Source organism: Ovis aries, chromosome 12, assembly GCF_016772045.2.
Source record: "Ovis aries strain OAR_USU_Benz2616 breed Rambouillet chromosome 12, ARS-UI_Ramb_v3.0, whole genome shotgun sequence".
Lineage (NCBI taxonomy): Eukaryota > Metazoa > Chordata > Mammalia > Artiodactyla > Bovidae > Ovis > Ovis aries.
In genome coordinates this window covers 31499228-31520212 of record NC_056065.1, presented here as the reverse complement: position 1 = coordinate 31520212, position 20985 = coordinate 31499228, and the positions used below count along the sequence as shown (strand labels likewise).

Here is a 20985-nt window from a genome sequence, read left to right as displayed (position 1 = left end):
GACCTCAACATGAATCAGCCATAGGTATACATAGATCCCCTCCCTTTTGAACCTCCCTACCATCTCCCTCCCCATCCCACCGCTTTAGGTTGATACAGAGCCCCTGTTTGAGTTTTCTGAGCCATATAGCAAATTCCCGTTGGCTATCTGCTTTACACATGGTAGTGTAAGTTTCCATATTACTCGTTTCATACCTCTCACTCTCTCCTCCACTCTCCCATGTCCACAAGTCTATTCTCCATGTCTGATTCTCCATGTCTGTTTCTCCATTGCTGCCCTGTAAATAAATTCTGCAGTACCATTTTTCTAGATTCTGTGTATAGGCATTAGAATATGATATGTATCTTTCTCTTTCTGACTAAGTTCACTCTGTATAATAGGTTCTAGGTTCATCCACCTCATTAGAACTGACTCAAATGTGGTCCTTTTTATGGCTGAGTAATATTCCATTGTGTATATGTACCCCAACTTCTTTATCCATTCATCTGTTGATGGACGTCTAGGTTGCTTCCATGTTCTAGCTGTTGTAAATAGTGCTGCAATGAACAGTGGGTCACATGTGTATCTTTCAGTTTTGGATTCCTTAGAGTGTCTGCCTGGGCCACTCCAGTATTCTTGCCTGGAGAAGTCCACATACAGAGGAGCCTGGTGGGCTACAGTCCACGGGGTCACAGAGAGTGAGACATGACTGAGCAACTAAACACTTTCACAGTAATTTTAAAAGGTTATTTTGAAATATTTTTCAATCAATTAGCTTGATTCAAAATCTCATTTAGTTGAAGTTAAATAGGCCAATCTGCCTTAATATTATATATAATTATACTAGTTATTTTCTTATTTCATATTTTTATTTCATTTTCTAGTTCCTATCTAGTACATACTTCCTCTTAATTCTGAGCTTATGTATTTTCATCATTAAGCTTTGACATTTCTATTCCTTATCTCTTGAAACTATATTCTCATCTCTTTCAATGTTTCCTTACATTTTGCTTTTCAGATCTTTTTCTTTCCAGACCTCTGTTTCTTTCTAAAAAATTAATGGCCCCGGGTTTTTCTATCCTCTGTTCTTTCTTGCATTTTTTTTTCTTAGCTCACTCTCAGGAGCCTTACAACATCCAAGGCTGGATGTTTGCAGTGTGGTTTCCTTCAGAACGGCCAGAGTCTCAGATCCATCTGGAGTTCTTCAGAGCACCTTAACCCTCCTGTTATGTCCCTTGTTCTGGCACTAGAATTAAGATATGAGAGCAGCTCAGGGGATCATGTGGTCTTCAGTGCTCTGGCCTCATATTTCAGGACATTGGAGACAAAAGCTCCACATCATGTTTGTTTCTGCTGTCATTTCCCTTTACTCTCCTCTCGGGGACTCTGTTTAGGAACTTGAGAGCCTAGTCAAATATGTTCACCTCATCCGGTGTCGTTTGAAGAAAGAGCACAGTGCAATCAACGGACTGCCACAGAAGGGCACCTCCCAGTAAGCTGCTTTCTGGGCCAGAGGCTGACCTGGCCGTTGCTTGTCTTTGGAGAGCTTGAGCCCAGTGCTTGTTAGAGTCACTCACAAAAACCAGCTGTTTCCCTGCAACAGCAGGAGCAGTTCTGGTGCCGCCTTCTTGGTATTTGGTGAAGGGATGAGAGGGCTCCATCCTTTCCATACACTTTTCTCCTACCTGCAAACATGGTAGACTGGTATCCAGCCTCATCTCTACCTGTACTTCTGGAAACAGACTACTTTAGATCTATCATCTTGCCAAGTTTTCAATATTAAATTCTAAAATACTGAGGGAAAAGGTTGTAACTAGTACATTTTATTGTGAAACTGAGGGCTGCTGCTGCTGCTAAGCCACTTCAGTCGTGTCCGACTCAGTGTGGCCCCATAGACGGCAGCCCACCAGACTCCCCCGTCCCTGGGATTCTCCAGGCAAGAACACTGGAGTGGGTTGCCATTTCCTTCTCCAATGCATGACAGTGAAAAGTGAAAGTGAAGTCGCTCAGTCGTGCCTGACCCTCTGAGACCCCATGGACTGCAGCCTACCAGGCTCCTCCGTCCATGGGATTTTCCAGGCAGGAGTACTGGCGTGGGGTGCCATAGCCTTCTCCAAAACTTGAGGGCTAAGACATCCTTAATAATCAACTTTTCAAGTCAAAATGATAAAAAACTGTATAACATGAAAGGAGCAAATTGTTTCATGAATAGTTTATACAAGGCAGAGTTTCAGCTATTGTTTCTTACTACTTTGATTTTGACTTCAAGAATGAAATGAAGTTTAAAAAACTTCAGACTTATAGACAAATAATAAATGGTACACTGAACTCGTGTGTGCTTTCCTTAGATTCACCAGTTCCCAACATTTTTACCATGCTTGCTTTTGATGTGTGTGCTCTCTCCCTATATATTCATTATGTTTATATTTATGTTTGTATTTTACTATTATTTTCATTTTACTAGAGTCTTTTTTAAATTTTGTTTCTAATGGGAGGATAATTGCTTCACACTGTTGTGCTGGTTTCCACCAAACATCAACATGAATCAGCCGTAGGGTTACCCATGTCCCCTCCCACTTGAACATCGCTCCCGCCTTCCTCCCCATCCCACCCCGCTAGGTTGCTGCCAAGCCCCAGTTGGAGTTCCTTGAGTCATATAGCAAATTCCCACTGGCTGTCTCTTTTACATATGGTAATGTATGTTTCCATGTTATTCTCTCCATACCTCCCCCCCCCTCCTTCCTCCCCCACCAGCTGTGTCCATAAGTCTATTCTCAATGTCTGTATCTCCATTGCTGCTCTGCAGACAGTTCCTCAGTACTATCTTTCTAGATTTCATATTTATGCGTTAGTATATGGCATTTGTTTTTCTCTTTCTGACTTACTTCCCTCTAGGTTCGTCCACCTCATTAGGACTGACTCAAATGTGTTTCCTTTTTATGGCTGAGTAATATTCCATTTTATATATGTACCACAGCTTCTTTATCCATTCATCTGTTGCTGGACATCTAGGTTGCTTCCACGTCCTCGCTATTGTAGAGCTGCAGTGAACACTGGGGTACATGTGTCTTTTTAAATTTTGATTTCCTCAGGGTGTATGCCTAGTAGTGGTATTGCTGGATCATATGGTGTTTTTATTCCTAGTTTTTAAAGGATTCTTCCTATTGTTCTCCATACTGGCTGTATAAATTTGCATTCCCACCAATAGTGCAGAGGGTTCCCTTTTCTTCACAACCTCTCTGGTGTTTATTGTTTGTAGATTTCTTGATGATGGCCATTCTGACCAGTGTGAGGTGATATCTCATTGTAGCTTTGATTTGCATTTCTCTAATAATGAGCAATGTTGAGCATCTTTTCATGTGTTTATTAGCCATCTTTATATCTTCTTTGGAGAAATGTCTGTTTAGGTCTTTTTCCCACTTTTTGATTGGGTTGTTTGTTTTTCTGGTATTGATTTGTATCATTTTACTAGACTTTGAGAGTAAGTTGTAGACACTGAGACCTTTTCCCTTAAATACTTGAATGTATATATTCTGAGAACAAGAACATTCTCTTTTATAAGCCATAGGTTGTGTGGTGTGTGTGTGTGTGTTTAAAAATAATCTTAGAGTCAAGCACTTGAGGAGAACTTTAAGAAGCCATTTGGCTCCTTCCCCTGCTTCTTGCAAATAAATTCCTAAACAGTACAAAGTTGGCATTTTTCAGGAGTGATGTATACAGACTTCTACATGGAACATGCCTGTGATATGTGAATCAGAAGTGCAGGACCATTCTCATGATGTTTACATATGTCCCTGTAAACAAAGAAGCAAACGAATGCTATACTAAACAAAACCTTATCTGAGGGCCACATTTATTCGTTTGGTTATCAACTTGTGATCCCTGGATCTATCTTCAAGGCTCTCATGGGGTGGCATACCCACAGCTTTCTGTAGAAGCACCTTGTTACAGTCAAGTTCTTTTTTAAGTCTAACTAAATGTGCAGTTGGGATTTATGAGAGATAGTGGCTTGCAGTGGTTAAGAGTGTGGAGTCCAGCCTGTGTGTGCGTCTGAGTCCCAATTCGGCTACTTACTAGGATCTTGGGAAAATTACCAGACATTTCTGTGGTTCAGTTTCCCCCATATATAAAATAACAGTGCCTACCGCACAGAGCTATTGTGAGGAGATATTTTTTCTCATATCCATACAGATCATGATCATGTTATAAGGGAGGTGAATGAGATGTAAAGTCTGTTCTTTCTAGAAGTCTTAGAGGAGATGTCCATTCCTAAGGCAGAAGGCTAGTTAATCTTCTTTTCTCACACCGTGAGGGCTTTTGTTTCTGTTCTCATCCCTGTTCTCTGCGTAGCCCCCTTGTCAGACTTCTCCCCAGCTCCTGAGATTTCCCTAGTCCCAAGGGAGTCATTGCTTTAACATATTGGCTATATGTGGCCTCGGGCCAATTCCTTAATGCCTTTGGGATTTAATTTCTTCCTCTGCAAATGGAGGTCATAGTAGTGCCCGCTTCCTGAGGATTAAGGGAGTTGATAGAATGTGCCGGACAGAGCTGTCGGGTGTGCTCTGCGTCTCCTTCAGTGGGCATCCCCCGCAGCTGTGTACTCTGTACTTCCGGTCTAGACTTTCTTACCGCTGGCACTCTTGCTGCTGGTGGTGGCGGGTTCTTCCTCTTTCTTCTAAGTGCTGTTACTAGGATACTGCACATGCGTGCTCTGCTGCTCAGTCGTGTCCAGCTCTTCGTGACACTGTGGACTGTAGCCCACCACGTTCCTCTGTTCATGGGATTCTCTAGGCAAGAAGACCAGCGTGGGTTGCCATTTCCTACTCTATACTGAGATACCAGTGGTCTTCTTTGGTCCAAATCTAAGATAGTCCTTATTCTTTGGGCCACCTTTAATATTTTTAACAGCAGAGATCATCCTGCAACAGAGGTACTGAGCAGGGGGCACTTAAAGGGGCTGCGGGAAGAAGAGAGGGTCAGATGAAGGGAAGGGAAGGGATGAGGGAGTGAGAGAGGCCTGGCCTGACTGATGAGTAGAGAGCCAGGGATGAAAGTGTTTTTGCAGAGGGGTTAGACATGGAGAGGATGAGTGGGGAATGGAGTCGACAGTTACAAGAGGGATAATTTCTAAGTATTGTAATGGCAAAAGGAAGCTGAGAAATAGAATAGTTGGAGGTGGTTGGGCACCCTTCAAAATTTTTTCAAGAGAAGGAAGATTGTGAATGTTTTATAGCCAGAGAGGTAGCAGATAATAAAGGAAAGAATGAAGATGCTGAAAGAGAGGCACATGTGTCAAGAACAAGAGCCAAGACTGGAACTAAGAAAACCGAGTGGGGTTAGCTTTGTTAGGAAGGTGTTTTTTTTCCTCCATGGTTGAGAGTGTAAGGAAGGAGGTTTGCTTCCCTGGTAGCTCAGATGGTAAAGAATCCCGTAATTCATGAGACCCAGGTTTTATCCCTGTGTTGGGAAGATCCCCTGGAGAAGGGAATGGCAACCCACTCCAGTATTCTTGCCTGGAGAACTCCATGAACAGAGGAGCCTGGTGGGCTACAGTCCATGGGGACACAGTGGAGTGACTAACACTTTCCCTTTCATGTGCACACTTGTAGTGGTGTGAGAGAAGTGCACGGAAAGGTGGTGGTATGGACTAAAGGTCTGAGTCCTTCTCACATTCGTATATTGAGGTCCTTACCCTCAACAGGATGGTATTTGGAGGTGGGACCTTTGAGAGGTGATTAGGTCTAGATAAGGTCGTGAGAGTGGAGCCCCCCAAAGAAGAGGGAGACCCCAGCCTGCTCTCTTCTCGCTCTGCGTGGACACAGCAGGAAGAAGGCCGTCTGCAAGCTGGGGCGTGGACTGCCACCAGACCCCAGATCAGGTAGTGCTTTGATCTCAGACTTCAAGCCTCTACAACTGGGAGAGATGAATGTCTGTGGTTTAGGTTCCCTGCTGCTGCTGCTGCTGCTGCTGCTGCTGCTGCTGCTGCTGCTAAGTCGCTTCAGTCGTGTCTGACTCTATGCGGTTCCTTAGATGACAGCCCACCAGGCTCCGCTGTCCCTGGGATTCTCCAGGCAAGAACACTGGAGTGGGTTGCCATTTCCTTCTCCAATGCGTGAAAGTGAAAACTGAAAGTGAAGTCGCTCAGTTGTGTCCAACTCTTAGCGACCCCATGGACTGCAGCCCACCAGGCTCCTCCATCCATGGGATTTTCCAGGCAAGAGTACTGGAGTGGGGTGCCATTGCCTTCTCCTAGTCTGTGGTATATTGTTAGAGCAACCGGAGCTGAGTGAGGAAGGTCGGTGATGGTGCCGACTTCAGCTGTTTTCATTTCTTCGGTGAAGTAGGTGATAGGGTTTTCTGCTGAGATTAAGGGAGGCCATGCTTTGGAGCTTGAGGCCAGAGAGAATTCAGGATAGCTCTTTGGGAGGTTTGCTAGGGCATCAACAGGAGATGAGAGAAAGGATTGTCAGGCAACGTGCAGGACACTTGATGCTAGATGGCATGAATCTGTAGTGGGCCACACGTTTTTTGTTGTTTTCTTCCAGCAGTGCTTTGCAGAAATAGGAAATTAAAATTAGAGACGCAGAGATGCTCAGGGTTATGGATCAATAGAGCAGGCAGGATGGAAGGTTAAGGGACCCAAAATCCAGGGCGGTGATAATGGAAATTTTGAATAGTTGACTATGGAATATTGAGCAACCCGATATGTAGATAGATTAATTAAGTGCTAAACACTGCATAAGTGAACCCCAGGGGAAACCAGTGGAGGAACCATCGAGCCAGCCTACAGAATTATAAAAAATAAGACCTCGTTGTTGTTTAAGCCCCCACATTTTGGGCAGTGTGTGATCCAGCAATGGAAACCTGCAATGCTCTGCCTCGTGTTGGGCAACTGGGACCGGGAGCGTGGGGGCAAGGGAGCTGGTGCAGTAGGTCAGGTCCTGGGGAAGTGGAGCAGAAAAGAATGGAGACAGAAGGAGAAGACTTCGCATCTCATTCCCAAACCACGAACTGGGGTTATAGATATGAACTGTGTCTAGAGTAGTCTAGTAGACTAGAGGTAAAAGGTGTGTCACGTTCCTGTGTTTTTCTAAACCAAATCCAATTCCATTTCACCATGTGCAAGACCAGAAAAGTTCAACATTAGCAATTTGGTGGCTCCTTCTTTTCTTTTCTCATATTGTCCTCAGTTAGTTAGTGTTAGTCGCTCAGTCCTGTTCAACTCTTTACGACCCTACGGGCTGTAGCCCACCAGGATCCTCTGTCCATGGAATTCTCCAGGTAAGAATACTGGAGTGGGTTGCTATTCCCTTCTCCACGGGATCTTCCCAACCCAGGGATTGAACCCAGGTCTCTCGCACTGCAGGCCAATTTTTTACTGTCTGAGTCACCAGGGCCCTCATTGTACTAGGAGGCTAATGCAGTCTTTAGGGAAAACAAGGGCAAGGAAACTGCTGTGCTGCTGAGATGTCTAGGCCTGAAGACACGGGCATCACTCCCTTCCTCTGTGCCCAGGTTGGCTGCAGGGATCTGGACCACAGCTCCCAGAGCCCAGAGCACAGAGGAGGAATTAGCTTTCCGATGAAAGAGAGGGTGGGCGAGCTAGAGACCCTGTTGTTTGTGTACAGGAGAGCTCTTGAGGTTATGTATTGTTCTCTAGGCCACTATGGACTCCTCAGCTGAAGGGTCTTTGCCCTTTTCTCTTATATCATCAGGACGAGACAGAAGGAATCTCCTTGATACTCAGAGGACATCAGGCTTTGTTTTCTGTGGTCTGCCTGCCCAGTGCCCTCAGAAAGCAGATGGTGATGGGTTCTTCAGAGCAAAGTGGAAAGAGGGACAGAGTAAAATTTCCTAAGACTGCAAGGAGGAATCTGCCACCTTCTCATAGGAAGCAGCTTGCTGGTGGCAGGTCTTTAGGTGAGATGGCCATGTGGATATAGCACTAAGCCCCCGACCAGCCCTTCCTGCCTCCTCAGGAAGCCCACCTGTTCAGCTGATGGTGCCCTAATCAGTCTTCTGCTTCACCCTGGCTCATGCCCATTGGTATTTAAACATGCTCACATCTTTCTGGTCTTAAAAAATAAAAAATCTTCCTTGACACTGTGTCCCCCTCCAGACATCAATTCTTCCCCTTCATTGCACAGATCCATCCACTTCAACCCTGATTCCTCCTCAGCCTTCAAGTGAAATATCCTTGGTCAAAAGTCAGAACTGATCTCCTTCTTTACTAATTCCAGTGGACGTTTTTCAGAACTCATCTTCCTTGACCTTTCAGCAGCATTTAACACCAAAGATGACTCAATTTTTTCCATCTCTTTCCTTAGTTTCCATGACATCACCCTGTCCTGAATTTCAGCTTATTTCCTGGCGCCTCTTCTCCGAACCTAGTGCAGATTCCTCATCCCTGGACCATTGTGTCAGTGGAGGTACTCCTGTGAGCTCTTCCTGGGTCATCATCTCTTCCAGCCAAGGCGCTCTTCTTAGGGGAGCACTTCTGCTCCCGTGGCTTTGTTACCAGATCTGGGTTTCCAGCCCAGATCTTCTCCTATGCATCTTTATACAGGTCAAGTCTACCCTTTGATTTTAACCCCTTCGAAAGCTAGTAAGTTAGCCTGTTACTGTTTCTCGGATATAGGCAGAAGATGTGAGACCTGGGTCAGTGACCCAGGACTTCATTTAAATATGGTTGAGGGAATTCCCTGGAGGTCCAGTGGTTAAGGCTCTGTGCTTCCACTGCAGGGGGAAAACTGGTCAGAAAACCAAGATTCTGCATGCTTTGACATGTGGCCAGTAAATTAGTAAATAAATAAATACGGTTGAAAGTTTCTCATGGTGGCACAGGGGGTTCAATTACATTGCTGACACAGCACAATGCAATTCTAATTTTCTCTTTATGTACTGTACCTGTCTTCACAAAGTGCATCATGACGGCAGCTACTCCCTAGAAAAGAACCATCAAAAGGAGGATTGCATATATAATTCAAACATTTCTAGTAGTTGTATTTTTATTTATTTTTAAATATGAATTTATTTATTTTAATTGGAAGCTAATTGCTTTACAATAGTGTATTGGTTTAGTTGTATTTTTAAAAAGTAAAAGAGAAACAGGTAAAACAATGTGTTTTATTTGACCAATATATCTAAAATATGATTTCAACATGTTACCAATTAAAAATTATTAATGGATGTTTTACATTTTTTATACTAGTTTTTGAAATCCATATGGATTTTTCACTTAGAGCCCTTTTCAATCTGGACTGGTCACATTTCCAGTGCTCTGAAGCCAGTGGAGGTAGCAGTTCCTGTACTGCATGGTGCAGGCCTGAAATTTCTCTTCCTTCCCCCCAGCCCACCTCCCCAGGATTTCTAACCTGCAGGGGCATACAGACGCTACCCTCCTCACGTCCCTGTCTTCCCTTTGTTTCTATGAGTTAAGGCAGCCATTATTCTTATCCAAGTCTGGAGTTGAAGCAGTTCTCTGATTCACAGAACAGAAGATCTAGAAGGTTATGGAGGCGATAAATCCATGACTGTTTATCAAATTACATTTTTTGGTCCCTGCCTCATTAACTATTTGTTCTAATGTATGCAATAGCCAGTCTAATGTTACAGAATATTACTACGTTGGTCTTGGCCAGTTTCATGGGTCATCTTTAACTGCTTCTTGAGAGAAGGTATAATCTTGTAAAATACTTTTAGTCTCTAGTAACAGCATCATGTTCAGATCCTGCCTCAGTGAGGCATGTGGGCATGAAAAGCAGTGAGACTAAGGAGCTCAGGGAGGTATGAGATAGAGTTGACGTGAAAACATTACATGTTTAGTTGGCTCTCAAATTTCAGTCAGTGAACACCAAGAATCCTGTATTCCACAGTTATTGACTTCAGGTTTTTCTCTTGATACTCATCCTTCAGCCTCCTGAAGAACTTAAAAATTCTTATTTAAAATGTTTTCTCTGTAAAATAGAGAGTAAATATAATACCACAGATATTAGCCAGAGTGGTAAAGAAGTTAAATAGTTTAGTTAAGTGAACATTAGTTAAGTTGTTAACATTAGTTAACATTAACATCTAGTTAAGTTGAACAAGTTAACTTTCAAAATATCACAACTTGTTAACCATTTTAAATGAAAATATTTAATAATCTATTATAAACAACCTGTCTGAGCATCCAGGGAGTACTGAATATAGCTTATACTTTTCTCAGCTTATTGTTAAATTGAATTACATTCCTATGGGGCAGGGGGTGAGGAATGACTAATATTTGTTGAGTGGCTACTCTGTCAAGAGCTGTGCTTTATGTTATGGTGGTGACCGCTAGAGTGTTCTCAGCCCAGTTCTGGGTATTTCAAGGAAGAGTCTGTGCTGCCTGCCAGGTAGGCTTATGCATGCAGACTCCCCTGCCCAGCCTAGCAAATTAGAGGGCTGGAGGTAGACCCCCAGCAGTCTGCCAGCGACCTCCACAGCGGCTCAGCCGTAAAGAATCTGCCTGCGGAGGAAGAGGTGCAAGAGGCGAGGGTTTGATCCCTGGGTCAGGAAGATCCCCGGGAGAAGGAAATGGCAGCCCACTCCAGTATTCTTGCCTGGGAAATCCCAGGATATAGGAGACTGGTGTGCCCGTGGTGGGCCCACGGGGTCTCAAAACAGCTGGACATGACTTAGCGACTAAACAGCAGCAGCAGTCTGCCACTAGAGGTCCTGCTCTTAGGTACCCTGCCTCTAGACTTCACCCCATTAGGCATCATCATCCTCATTTTACAGATGTGGGCACTGTGGCTCAGAAGAATTAAGTAACACCTAAAACCAGTTAGGAAGTGGCAGGGTTTGCGCTTGCCAGTCAGCACAAACACTTCTTTCTTCTCTCTTGGGCTCACTTGTCTGCCTTTTCCTTTCCCCAGAAAGTATCTTCCATCCTCCTGAGGCAATGTTTATTACATGACTTTGTTTGCTGTGCTACACCTGCTCTGAAATAATTTAGAGAAACATAGTGCTTGTTTTTTCAGAGTTTATATTCTAAAACAATTGACTACTTTTTTTCCCCCTAGAGAGGTCGGAACAATTATCCGGTCGTTGGGATGCTGCCCTAGTGAAGGAGAGCTGCATGATCTGATTGCAGAGGTAAGTAGGCTAAGAAACTTTCATTCATGGCTGACTGAAATGGAATGACTCTTTGCGTGGCTCTATCTTCTTGTAATAAAGAAAAACAAGCAACAATCCATACCTGAAGTGAAAATGCCATAGATTCCCAAATGTACTCCGTGAGGACGTTAGGCAGCTGTGAACGTGCGTGCACGTAAGTCGCTTTAGTCATGTCTGACGCTTTGCGACCCCATGGGCTGTAGCCCGCCAGGCTCCTCTGTCCATGGGATTCTCCAGGCCAGAATACTAGAGTGGGTTGCCATGCCCTCCTCCAGGGGATCTTCCTGACCCAGGAATCAAAACCATGACTCCTGCATTGCAGGCAGATTCTTTACTGCTGAGCCACCAGGGAAGCCCTAGGTCAGCTATGTGAATTAGCAACTCAACAGAATCTGCAAGAATTGATATCAGATCCTAAAGAAATGTGTATGACCAGGTAATGCGATGGATCAAGCAAGGACCTCACTTTAGATATTACACTCTTTGTAATTAGTTGAAGAAAGGCCAGTAGACACAGGGGACTGACTATATGCAGAATGAATATTGACAGCCAAAAAGAATATAGTAAATAATGTCAGTTTACCGGGAATAGAAAGAGTAGAGACTGTATAGAATATATTCGAGGAAATAAAACTAACTTCCAGAAAAAGTAGTAAATAAAATATTAACTCATTTGACATTGAATTTTGAAAATGCTTATTTGTAATAGTGTCAATGAGTTGCTGGAGGAACTTATCTTATAAATGGTGATGAGAAGCCCAAAACCAGAGAGCTTCACTCCTTGTTTGGTTTTCCGGAAAAGTATCTGATCAAATTTCAAGTACACCTTTCAGTTCAACGAGGCAGAGGCCTGGAGGGAAAAAACTACCTGGGTAGTCACTAGAAAACTCTTTTCAAACTTGCTTATGAGGTATGTAGATTTTGGTGGAGGCCAAGTATCAACAAAGAGGATAGGAACAAAGGTAAGCATGTATGATTTTGTTTATCTCCTTATTCCTTGCACCCAGCATAGTACTCGCTTGTTCAGTTTTACCCAGAAGAGAAGGAAGTGACTCTGGGTGAGTCGCTTAACCTCTGCATCAGTTTCTCCATAATAATACTTACTTCAGAATTTGCTTCAAAGATAAATGAAATAATGTATAAGAAGACAAGTTTTGAATCCTAAAGTACATAGATTGGAAAGATGACTATTGCTCCACATTAACAATTTTAAAATTTAATTATTTAGTATTGGAGTATAGTTTATTTACAGTGTTGTTAATTTCAGGTCTACAGCAAATGACTGTTATACACATACATATATACATTCTTTTTCAGGTTCTTTTCCTATATAGGTTGTTACAGAATCTTGAGTAGAGTTTCCTGTGCAATACAGTAGGTCCTTGTTTATTATCTGTTTTATACATAGTAGTATGGATATGTTCATCATAAACTCCTAATTTATCCTTCCCCTACATTTCCTCTTTAGTAACAATGTTTGTTTTCTGTGAGTCTGTTTCTGTTTTGTCCATAAGTTCATTTACATTACCATTTTGATAACTAAAACCAAGTACCCATTTTTTATTAGCATTTAAAAATATTCAATAAAGCAGGAAACTGTTTTTCATTTTGGGGTCCAGTAAAGTCATCTATTTCTGCTTTATTGACTATGCCAAAGCCTTTGACTGTCTGGATCACAATAAACTGTGGAAAATTCTGAAAGAGATGGGAATACAGACCACCTAACCTGCCTCTTGAGAAATCTTTATGCAGGTCAGGAAGCAACAGTTAGAACTGGGCATGGAACAACAGACTGGTTCCAAATAGGAAAAGGAGTATGTCAAGGCTGTATATTGTCAACCTGCTTCTTTAACTTATATGCAGAGTACATCATGAGAAACGCTGGACTGGAAGAAACACAAGCTGGAATCAAGATTGCCAGGAGAAATATCAATCACCTCAGATATGCAGATGACACCACCCTTCTGGCAGAAAGTGAAGAGGAGCTAAAAAGCCTCTTGATGAAAGTGAAAGAGGAGAGCGAAAAAGTTGGCTTAAAGCTCAACATTCAGAAAACAAAGATAATGGCATCTGGTCCCATCACTTCATGGGAAATAGATGGGGAAACAGTGAAAACAGTGTCAGACTTTATTTTGGGGGGCTGCAAAATCACTGCAGATGGTGACTGCAGCCATGAAATTAAAAGACGCTTACTCCTTGGAAGAAAAGTTATGACCAACCTAGATAGTATGTTCAAAAGCAGAGACATTACTTTGCCGACTAAGGTCTGCCTAGTCAAGGCTATGGTTTTTCCTGTGGTCATGTATGGATGTGAGAGTTGGACTGTGAAGAAGGTTGAGCGCCGAAGAATTGATGCTTTTGAACTGTGGTGTTGGAGAAGACTCTTTAGGGTCCCTTGGACTGCAAGGAGATCCAACCAGTCCATTCTGAAGGAGATCAGCCCTGGGATTTCTTTGGAAGGACTGATGCTAAAGCTGAAGCTCCAGTACTTTGGCCACCTCATGAGAAGAGTTGACTCACTGGAAAAGACTCTGATGCTGGGAGAGATTGGGGGCAGGAGGAGAAGGGGACGACCCAGGATGAGATGGCTGGATGGCATCACAGACTCGATGGACGTGAATCTGAGTGAACTCTGGGAGATGCGATTCATGGGGTCGCAAAGAGTCAGACATGACTGAGCGACTGAACTGAACTGAGCTGAAAGTCATTTTTCCTGAGTAGCGGGAAAAAACATCTCCTGCACTGGTCCTCACTAACAAAAAGTGTTGATCACTCCCTTACAGTGACTATCATGAAAGCTAGAATTTGTATTAGGGAGAGGAAAGTTGGCACTGTGGAAGAGCTAGAAACTGGAAGATGAATTTACAGTGAAATCACAATTATTGTTTGTAATCGAGTAGACTAAGTGGAGCAGTAATGAAAAATACCTCTGAAACTTTAGAACCTAATTCTTTTATGGTTTGCTTGTATGGTTTTTTTTTTTTTTGTCTCTGCTTTTTATTTTTTTTATTAGTTTTTTTATTTTTTAAATTTTAATATCTTTAATTCCTACATGCATTCCCAAACATGAACCCCCCTCCCACCTCCCTCCCCATAACATCTCTCTGGGTCATCCCCATGCACCCGCCCCAAGCATGCTGCAACCTGCGTCAGACATAGACTGGCGATTCAATTCTTACATGATAGTATACATGTTAGAATGTCATTCTCCCAAATCATCCCACCCTCTCCCTCTCCCTCTGAGTCCAAAGGTCCATTATACACATCTGTGTCTCTTTCCCTGTCTTGCATACAGGGTCGTCATTGCCATCTTCCTAAATTCCATATATATGTGTTAGTATACTGTATTGGTGTTTTTCTTTCTGGCTTACTTCACTCTGTATAATCGGCTCCAGTTTCATCCATCTCATCAGAACTGATTCAAATGAATTCTTTTTAACGGCTGAGTAATACTCCATTGTGTATATGTACCACAGCTTTCTTATCCATTCATCTGCTGATGGACATCTAGGTTGTTTCCATGTCCTGGCTATTATAAACAGTGCTGCGATGAACATTGGGGTACATGTGTCTCTTTCAATTCTGGTTTCCTCGGTGTGTATGCCCAGCAGTGGGATTGCTGGGTCATAAGGTAGTTCTATTTGCAATTTTTTAAGGAATCTCCACACTGTTCTCCATAGTGGCTGTATTAGTTTGCATTCCCACCAACAGTGTAGGAGGGTTCCCTTTTCTCCACACCCTCTCCAGCATTTATTGCTTGCAGATTTTTGGATCGCAGCCATTCTGACTGGTGTGAAGTGGTACCTCATTGTGGTTTTGATTTGCATTTCTCTAATAATGAGTGATGTTGAGCATCTTTTCATGTGTTTGTTAGCCATCCGTATGTCTTCTTTGGAGAAATGTCTATTTAGTTCTTTGGCCCATTTTTTGATGCTTGTATGTTTTAATCTATAGCAGGGATCAGCAAACCACAACTCCTGGGCCAAATCCAGTCCACAACCTACTTTTGTAAAGTTTTATTGGAACACAACTAGACTCATTTTGTTGTTGTTGTTCTGTTGCTAAGTTATATCCGACTCTTTGCAACCCCATGGACTGTAACACGCCAGGCTCCTCTGTCCTCCCCTAGCTCCTGGAGTTTGCTCAGATTCATGTCCATTAAGTCATTGATACTATCTAACCATCTTATCCTCCACTGCCCCTTTTTCCTTTTGCCTTCAGTCTTTCCCATCATCAGGGTAAGACTCATTTACTTACATATTATCTATAGCTATTTACTTATTACAAGAGTAGAGTTAAGAGACCATATGATTTGCAAAGCTTAAAAGTTCTGGCCTTTTACAGAAAAGGTTTGCCAACTCCTGATCTATATATAGGTTTCTCTGGCAAAGTAGAACCAATACTATGTCTAGTGTTAGGAGATTGGGGCTCAGATCCCATAACTACTGCTTACAGCTGTGTGGCCTTTGGTGAGCCACTTAATCTTTCAAAGTCTGGTTTCACATGCAAAAGGAATGCAACAATAGCATGGTGTTTTATGAGTATTAAATTTAATAACTGTAAGGAATCAGCTGTTACTTAGTGGGCACTCTGCATATTTGGATTTGCTTGCTCTGTAGATGACTTGCTGCCAAAACACCCCCACAGGTTTGGGCAGTTACCAACAGTAGGTGTTCAGGTCACAATGTTTTATTTTGTCTTTACCGTTTTCTTAGGTACATTGACACAACTTTTGAAAATTACAGATATTTAGAACAGTTATGGTCTCATAAAGATCACTGAGCTATCTAAGCTCTATATAAATGTTTTTCTGCACTTACAATGCAGTTTATTCACATTGCATTCTAGCAATATGCTTGAAAAGGTTTGCATGTGACTGTCCTTTTTGAAGTTTCCCAAATAACTGAGAGGAAAAAAAGTGCACAGATATTTGATACATACATACATACATACAAAGCTACATAATAGTAAATGTTTAGAGGTAGATGTCATATTGCTAAATGCTCTGTAGTAGTTTCAGAACTGAAACTGTTTCCGCCTCACTTGTTCTGAAGTGAAACAGTGACTATACTTTAAAATTCTTCTATAAAAAATTGAAGTCTGTGTTCTGTTCTCTAATTGTCATTTAATTGAATTTTATTGTAGATTCATACTAACTTTCAGTTGTCCACTTCTTGGAGATCAATTTGAAATCCAGTGTTTCTCTTGAAATAGATCATTAAAAAAAAATCACTCTGCATTGATCCGTCTACTTAATATTCTGTAGTTAACCACTGGTCCCACATAATCTCTGTCTGTTTGGAATGTCACAAACCCAGCAAAAATGAGAAAGGTTAATGAAAATCTTATCAACATACAGGTTACTAAACATTTTTTCCTTTGCTGTTAAGTTAGAGCCACCTGGGATCTTCAATGTGCAAGAGCTGGGAGGAGATAATGACATTTCAGTACAAGTGGAAGGGATATTTAGTGGTCTACATCCTTTGAAGTTCAAACCTAAGTGTACTTATGGAGAATTTAAAGTAATTACAAAAGAGAACTAAAAGATGTTTGGAAAATAACATCAATGCTGGTGAGATTATTACACTGCACAGTGATTTTTTAAAAGGTCAAGTCATCAGGAAAGTCTAAAAATCAAAAATGTGTGTGCACCTAATAACAGAGCTTTAGTATACCTAAAGCAACATAGACAGATTAGAGGGAAAAACTGACAATTCCAGAATCACAGATGACAATTACAGTAAACTCTAAGTAACTGATAGAATAGCTATATAAAATATTAGCAAAGATATAGAAGATATGAACCATACCATCAACCACTCCAGGCTAACTAGTATCTATGGAACACGACCCTGAACAACTGCAATGTACGTGTTCTTTCCATATGTACATGGAGTGGTCATTAAGATAGTTCAAGTACTAGGCCACAAAACAAGTCTTAGTAGATTTTTAATACCCCCCAAAATGAATTAAATAGAGAGCAATTGAGAATAAAATCATTAGGAAATCCTTAAGTACTTGGAATTATACTTCTTTTTTAAAAAATTTATTTTTTTATTGAGGGATAATTGCTGTACAGAATTTTGTTGCTTTCTGTCAAACCTCAGCATGAATCAGTGATAGGTATGCATATATCCCATCCCTTTTGAAACTCCCTCCCATCTCCCTCTCCATCTCACCCCTCTAGGTTGATACAGAGCCCCTGTTTGAGTTTCCTGAGCCATAGAGCAAATTCCCCTTGGCTATGTATTTTACATATAGTAATGTACATTTCCTTGTTACTCTTTCCATACATCTCACCTCTCCTCCCCTCTCCCCATAAGCAACATACTTCTAAATAATTCATGAATCAAAGAAGAAATCACAAGGAAAAGTAGAAAACATTTTGTCCTGAGTGATAGTGAAGATACAGCATGTCAAACTTTGTGGGATGCAGGTAAAACATCACTTTACCACTAAGTGTTTATATTAGAAAAGACAAAAAAATCTGCAAGTAATTATCTAAATTCTCATCATAAGAAACTAGGAAAACAAGACCAACATACACACAATATAAATAGAGGGAAGAAAATTATAAAGAGCAGAAATCAGTGAAATAGAAAATGCACAGAGAAAAATCACTGAAATAAAATATGAATCTGTTCAAATACAGTTGATAAACTCATAGCTAAGTACATCGAGATACAAATTACCAATATCAAGATTAAAGGAAACTGTATTCAATGTCTTGTGATAGCCTATAATGGAGAAGAATCTGAAGAAGAATATATATAAGCATATATATGTATATATAAATACAAAACTGAATCACTTTGCTGTATACCTGAAACTAACACAACATTGTAAATCAACTATATACTTCAATAAAAAGTGTTTTAAATTATCTTTTATTTAATTATGAAATTTCCCTTCTACCAATTCTTAATAGTACTAGAGCTGTAGTCACTTCTTGAAACAGAAATTAAAGAGTAGCTTCTGTATAAAAAAATTTTTAAGATGAAGAATGGGTTTTCATTATCCTTCAAATAATAACAAAACATTATCAAAAACTGTATGCCAGTGAGTCTGACAACTTAGATAAATGGATAAATCCCCTGAGAGACACAGATGACCAAAATTGACTCAACAAAAACTGGAGAATTTGAATAGTTTCATATCGATTACCAAAATTAAATTTATAATTAAAAATTTTCCCACAAAGAAAACTAGAAATTCAGATGAATTCACTGGTGAATTTGCTCTAACATTTATGGAAGAAGGAGTACCAATTCTATACAAAAATCTTGCTGAAAATATTACAGGAAAGAATACTTTTCCAGCTCATTTTTTGAGGCTAGTATTACTCTGATACCAAAACGAAACAATCATATTACATGAAATAAAACTATGGACCTTATTAACATAGATGCAAAAAAATCCTTAATAAAATTTTATCAAATTAATTTCAACAATATGTTAAAAAGGATAATACATCATGAGCAAGTGCCATTTATACCAGAAATTTAAGGTTAGCTTAATATTAATTGATGTAATTTACTACATTAATAGAACAAAGTAGATAATGATATGATCATTTGAATAAATAAAGAGAAAACATTGAAAAAATTCTACACTCATTGAAGATAAAAATACCCAGCAATATAAGAAGAAAAGGAAACTTCTTTACCTGGCTAAGGACATCTACAAAAGTCCCTAAGGCTAACATCTTGCTCATTGGTGAAAAGTCAGTGCTTTCTGCCTAAAATCAGGAATGTCTATGTTCATCACTCCTAGTCATCACTGTACTTGAAATCTTAGCTAGTGCAACAAGGCAAGAAACAATAACAACAGATATACGGTTTGGATAATAAAAAGTAAAACTATGTTTCAAGCAACATGATTGTGTATGTAGAAGATCCTAAGAAATTTACCAAAAAGCCATTAGAACTAATATATGAAGTTAGCCAAGTTACAGGCTACAAAGTCAACACACAAAATTAATTACATTTCTATAAACTATAAGTTAACAATTAGAAAAATTAAGTAATCAGTTCCATTTATAATAGCCTAAAAAGTGAAATAATAAAGCTAACAAAAGATAGATGAGACTTACACACTGAAAACAGCAAACATTGTAGAGGAAAATTAAGATCTAAATAAATGAATAGATATACACATTTGTGAATTAGCTCAATATTTTTAAGATGTTCTTCTCAGCCTGATCTCTAGATTCAACACATTTTCAACTAATCATAGCAAAATTTTCTGAAGGAATGTACAAACTGATTCTCAAGTTTGAATGGAAATGTGAAAGACCTTGAACAACCAAAATAATTTTGACAAAAAAGACAAAGATGGATTTATACCACCTCATATGCAGATGACACCACCCTTATGGCAGAAAGTGAAGAAGAACTAAAGAGCCTCTTCATGAAAGTGAAAGAGGAGAGTGAAAAAGTTGACTTAAAGCTCAACATTCAGAAAATTAAGATCATGGCATCTGGTCCCGTCACTTCATGGCAAATAGATGGGGAAACAGTGTCAGACTTTATTTTGGGGGGCTCCAAAATCACTGCAGATGGTGACTGCAGCCATGAAATTAAAAGATGCTTACTCCTTGGAAGGAAAGTTATGACCAACCTAGACAGCATATTAAGAAGCAGAGACATTACTTTGCCAACAAAGGTCCATCTAGTCAAGGCTATGGTTTTTCCAGTGGTGATGTATGGATGTGAGAGTTGAACTATAAAGAAAGCTGAGTGCCGAAGAATTGATGCTTTTGAACTGTGGTACTGGAGAAGACTCTTGAGAGTCCCTTGGACTGCAAGGAAATCCAACCAGTCCATCCTAAAGGAAATCAGTCCTGGGTGTTCATTGGAAGGACTGATGTTGAAGCTGAAACGCCAATACTTTGGCCACCTGATGCGAATAACTGACTCATTTGAAAAGACCCTGATGCTGAGAAAGATTGAGGGCAGGAGGAGAAGGGGATGACAGAAGATGAGATGGTTGGATGGCATCACTTACTCAATGGACATGAGTCTGTGTAGGTTCCGAGAGTTGGTGATGGACAGAGAGGCCTGGCGTGCTTCAGTTCATGGGGTTGCAAAGAGTCAGACATGACTGAGCGACTGAACTGATTGCAGATTTACTATGAAGCTTCAGTAATCTTGAGCATTATATTTGTACACATATTGTGTGGTATCATGCACAGTGTGATATTTTGTACACTGGTACACATATAGATCAGTGGAACTGACTAGAGAATTGAGAAATAGAGCCATACATATCTTTGACATAGGTGCTAACATCATTCAATGAGAAAAGGATAATCATTTCAATAAATAGCGTTTGAGCAAATGGTAATCTGAATAGAAGGAAACAACACTCTTTTCAATTTTCTTTTACTCCGTATACAAAAATTAACTTGAAATGGATCATAGAACTGAACATGAGAGCTAAATCTATAAAACTTCTAGAAGAAAACATAGGGAAAACTTTGTGACTTTGGGTTGGCCAAAGATTTCTTAGATAAAGAGACAAGGAAGCATGAACCATAAAGAAACAACAGTGATTAATTTCATCAATATTAAAAACTTTTGCCCATCAAAGGGCAGAGCTAAAAACATACAGGGCTTCACTGGTGGTCCCGTGGTTAAGAGTCCGCCTTGTAATACAGGGGACACTGTTCAATCCCTCATCTGAAAAAGATCCCACATGCTGTGGAGCAACTAAGCCCGTGTGCCACAACTCCTGAGCCCAAGCTCTAGACCCCTCGAGCCTCAGCCATTGAAACCCATGCTCCCTAGAGCCCATGCTCTGCAGCAAGAGAAACCACTGCAGTGAGAAGCCTGCACACCACAGCAAAGAGTAGCCCTTGCTCGCCGC

The 20985-nt window shown here is 40.8% G+C and overlaps 1 protein-coding gene across 2 annotated transcripts in view; it reads left to right on the top strand.

The window, feature by feature from the left end:
- EFCAB2 (EF-hand calcium binding domain 2) overlaps nucleotides 1-20985 on the top strand; it is a 145392-nt gene that overhangs the window by 76828 nt on the left and 47579 nt on the right. For both annotated transcript variants that reach the window (XM_015099188.4, XM_015099187.4), the window contains exon 3: nucleotides 11025-11097. In XM_015099188.4, coding sequence (XP_014954674.2) covers nucleotides 11025-11097 — 73 coding nt within the window. The remainder of the gene's footprint in view (nucleotides 1-11024; nucleotides 11098-20985) is intronic.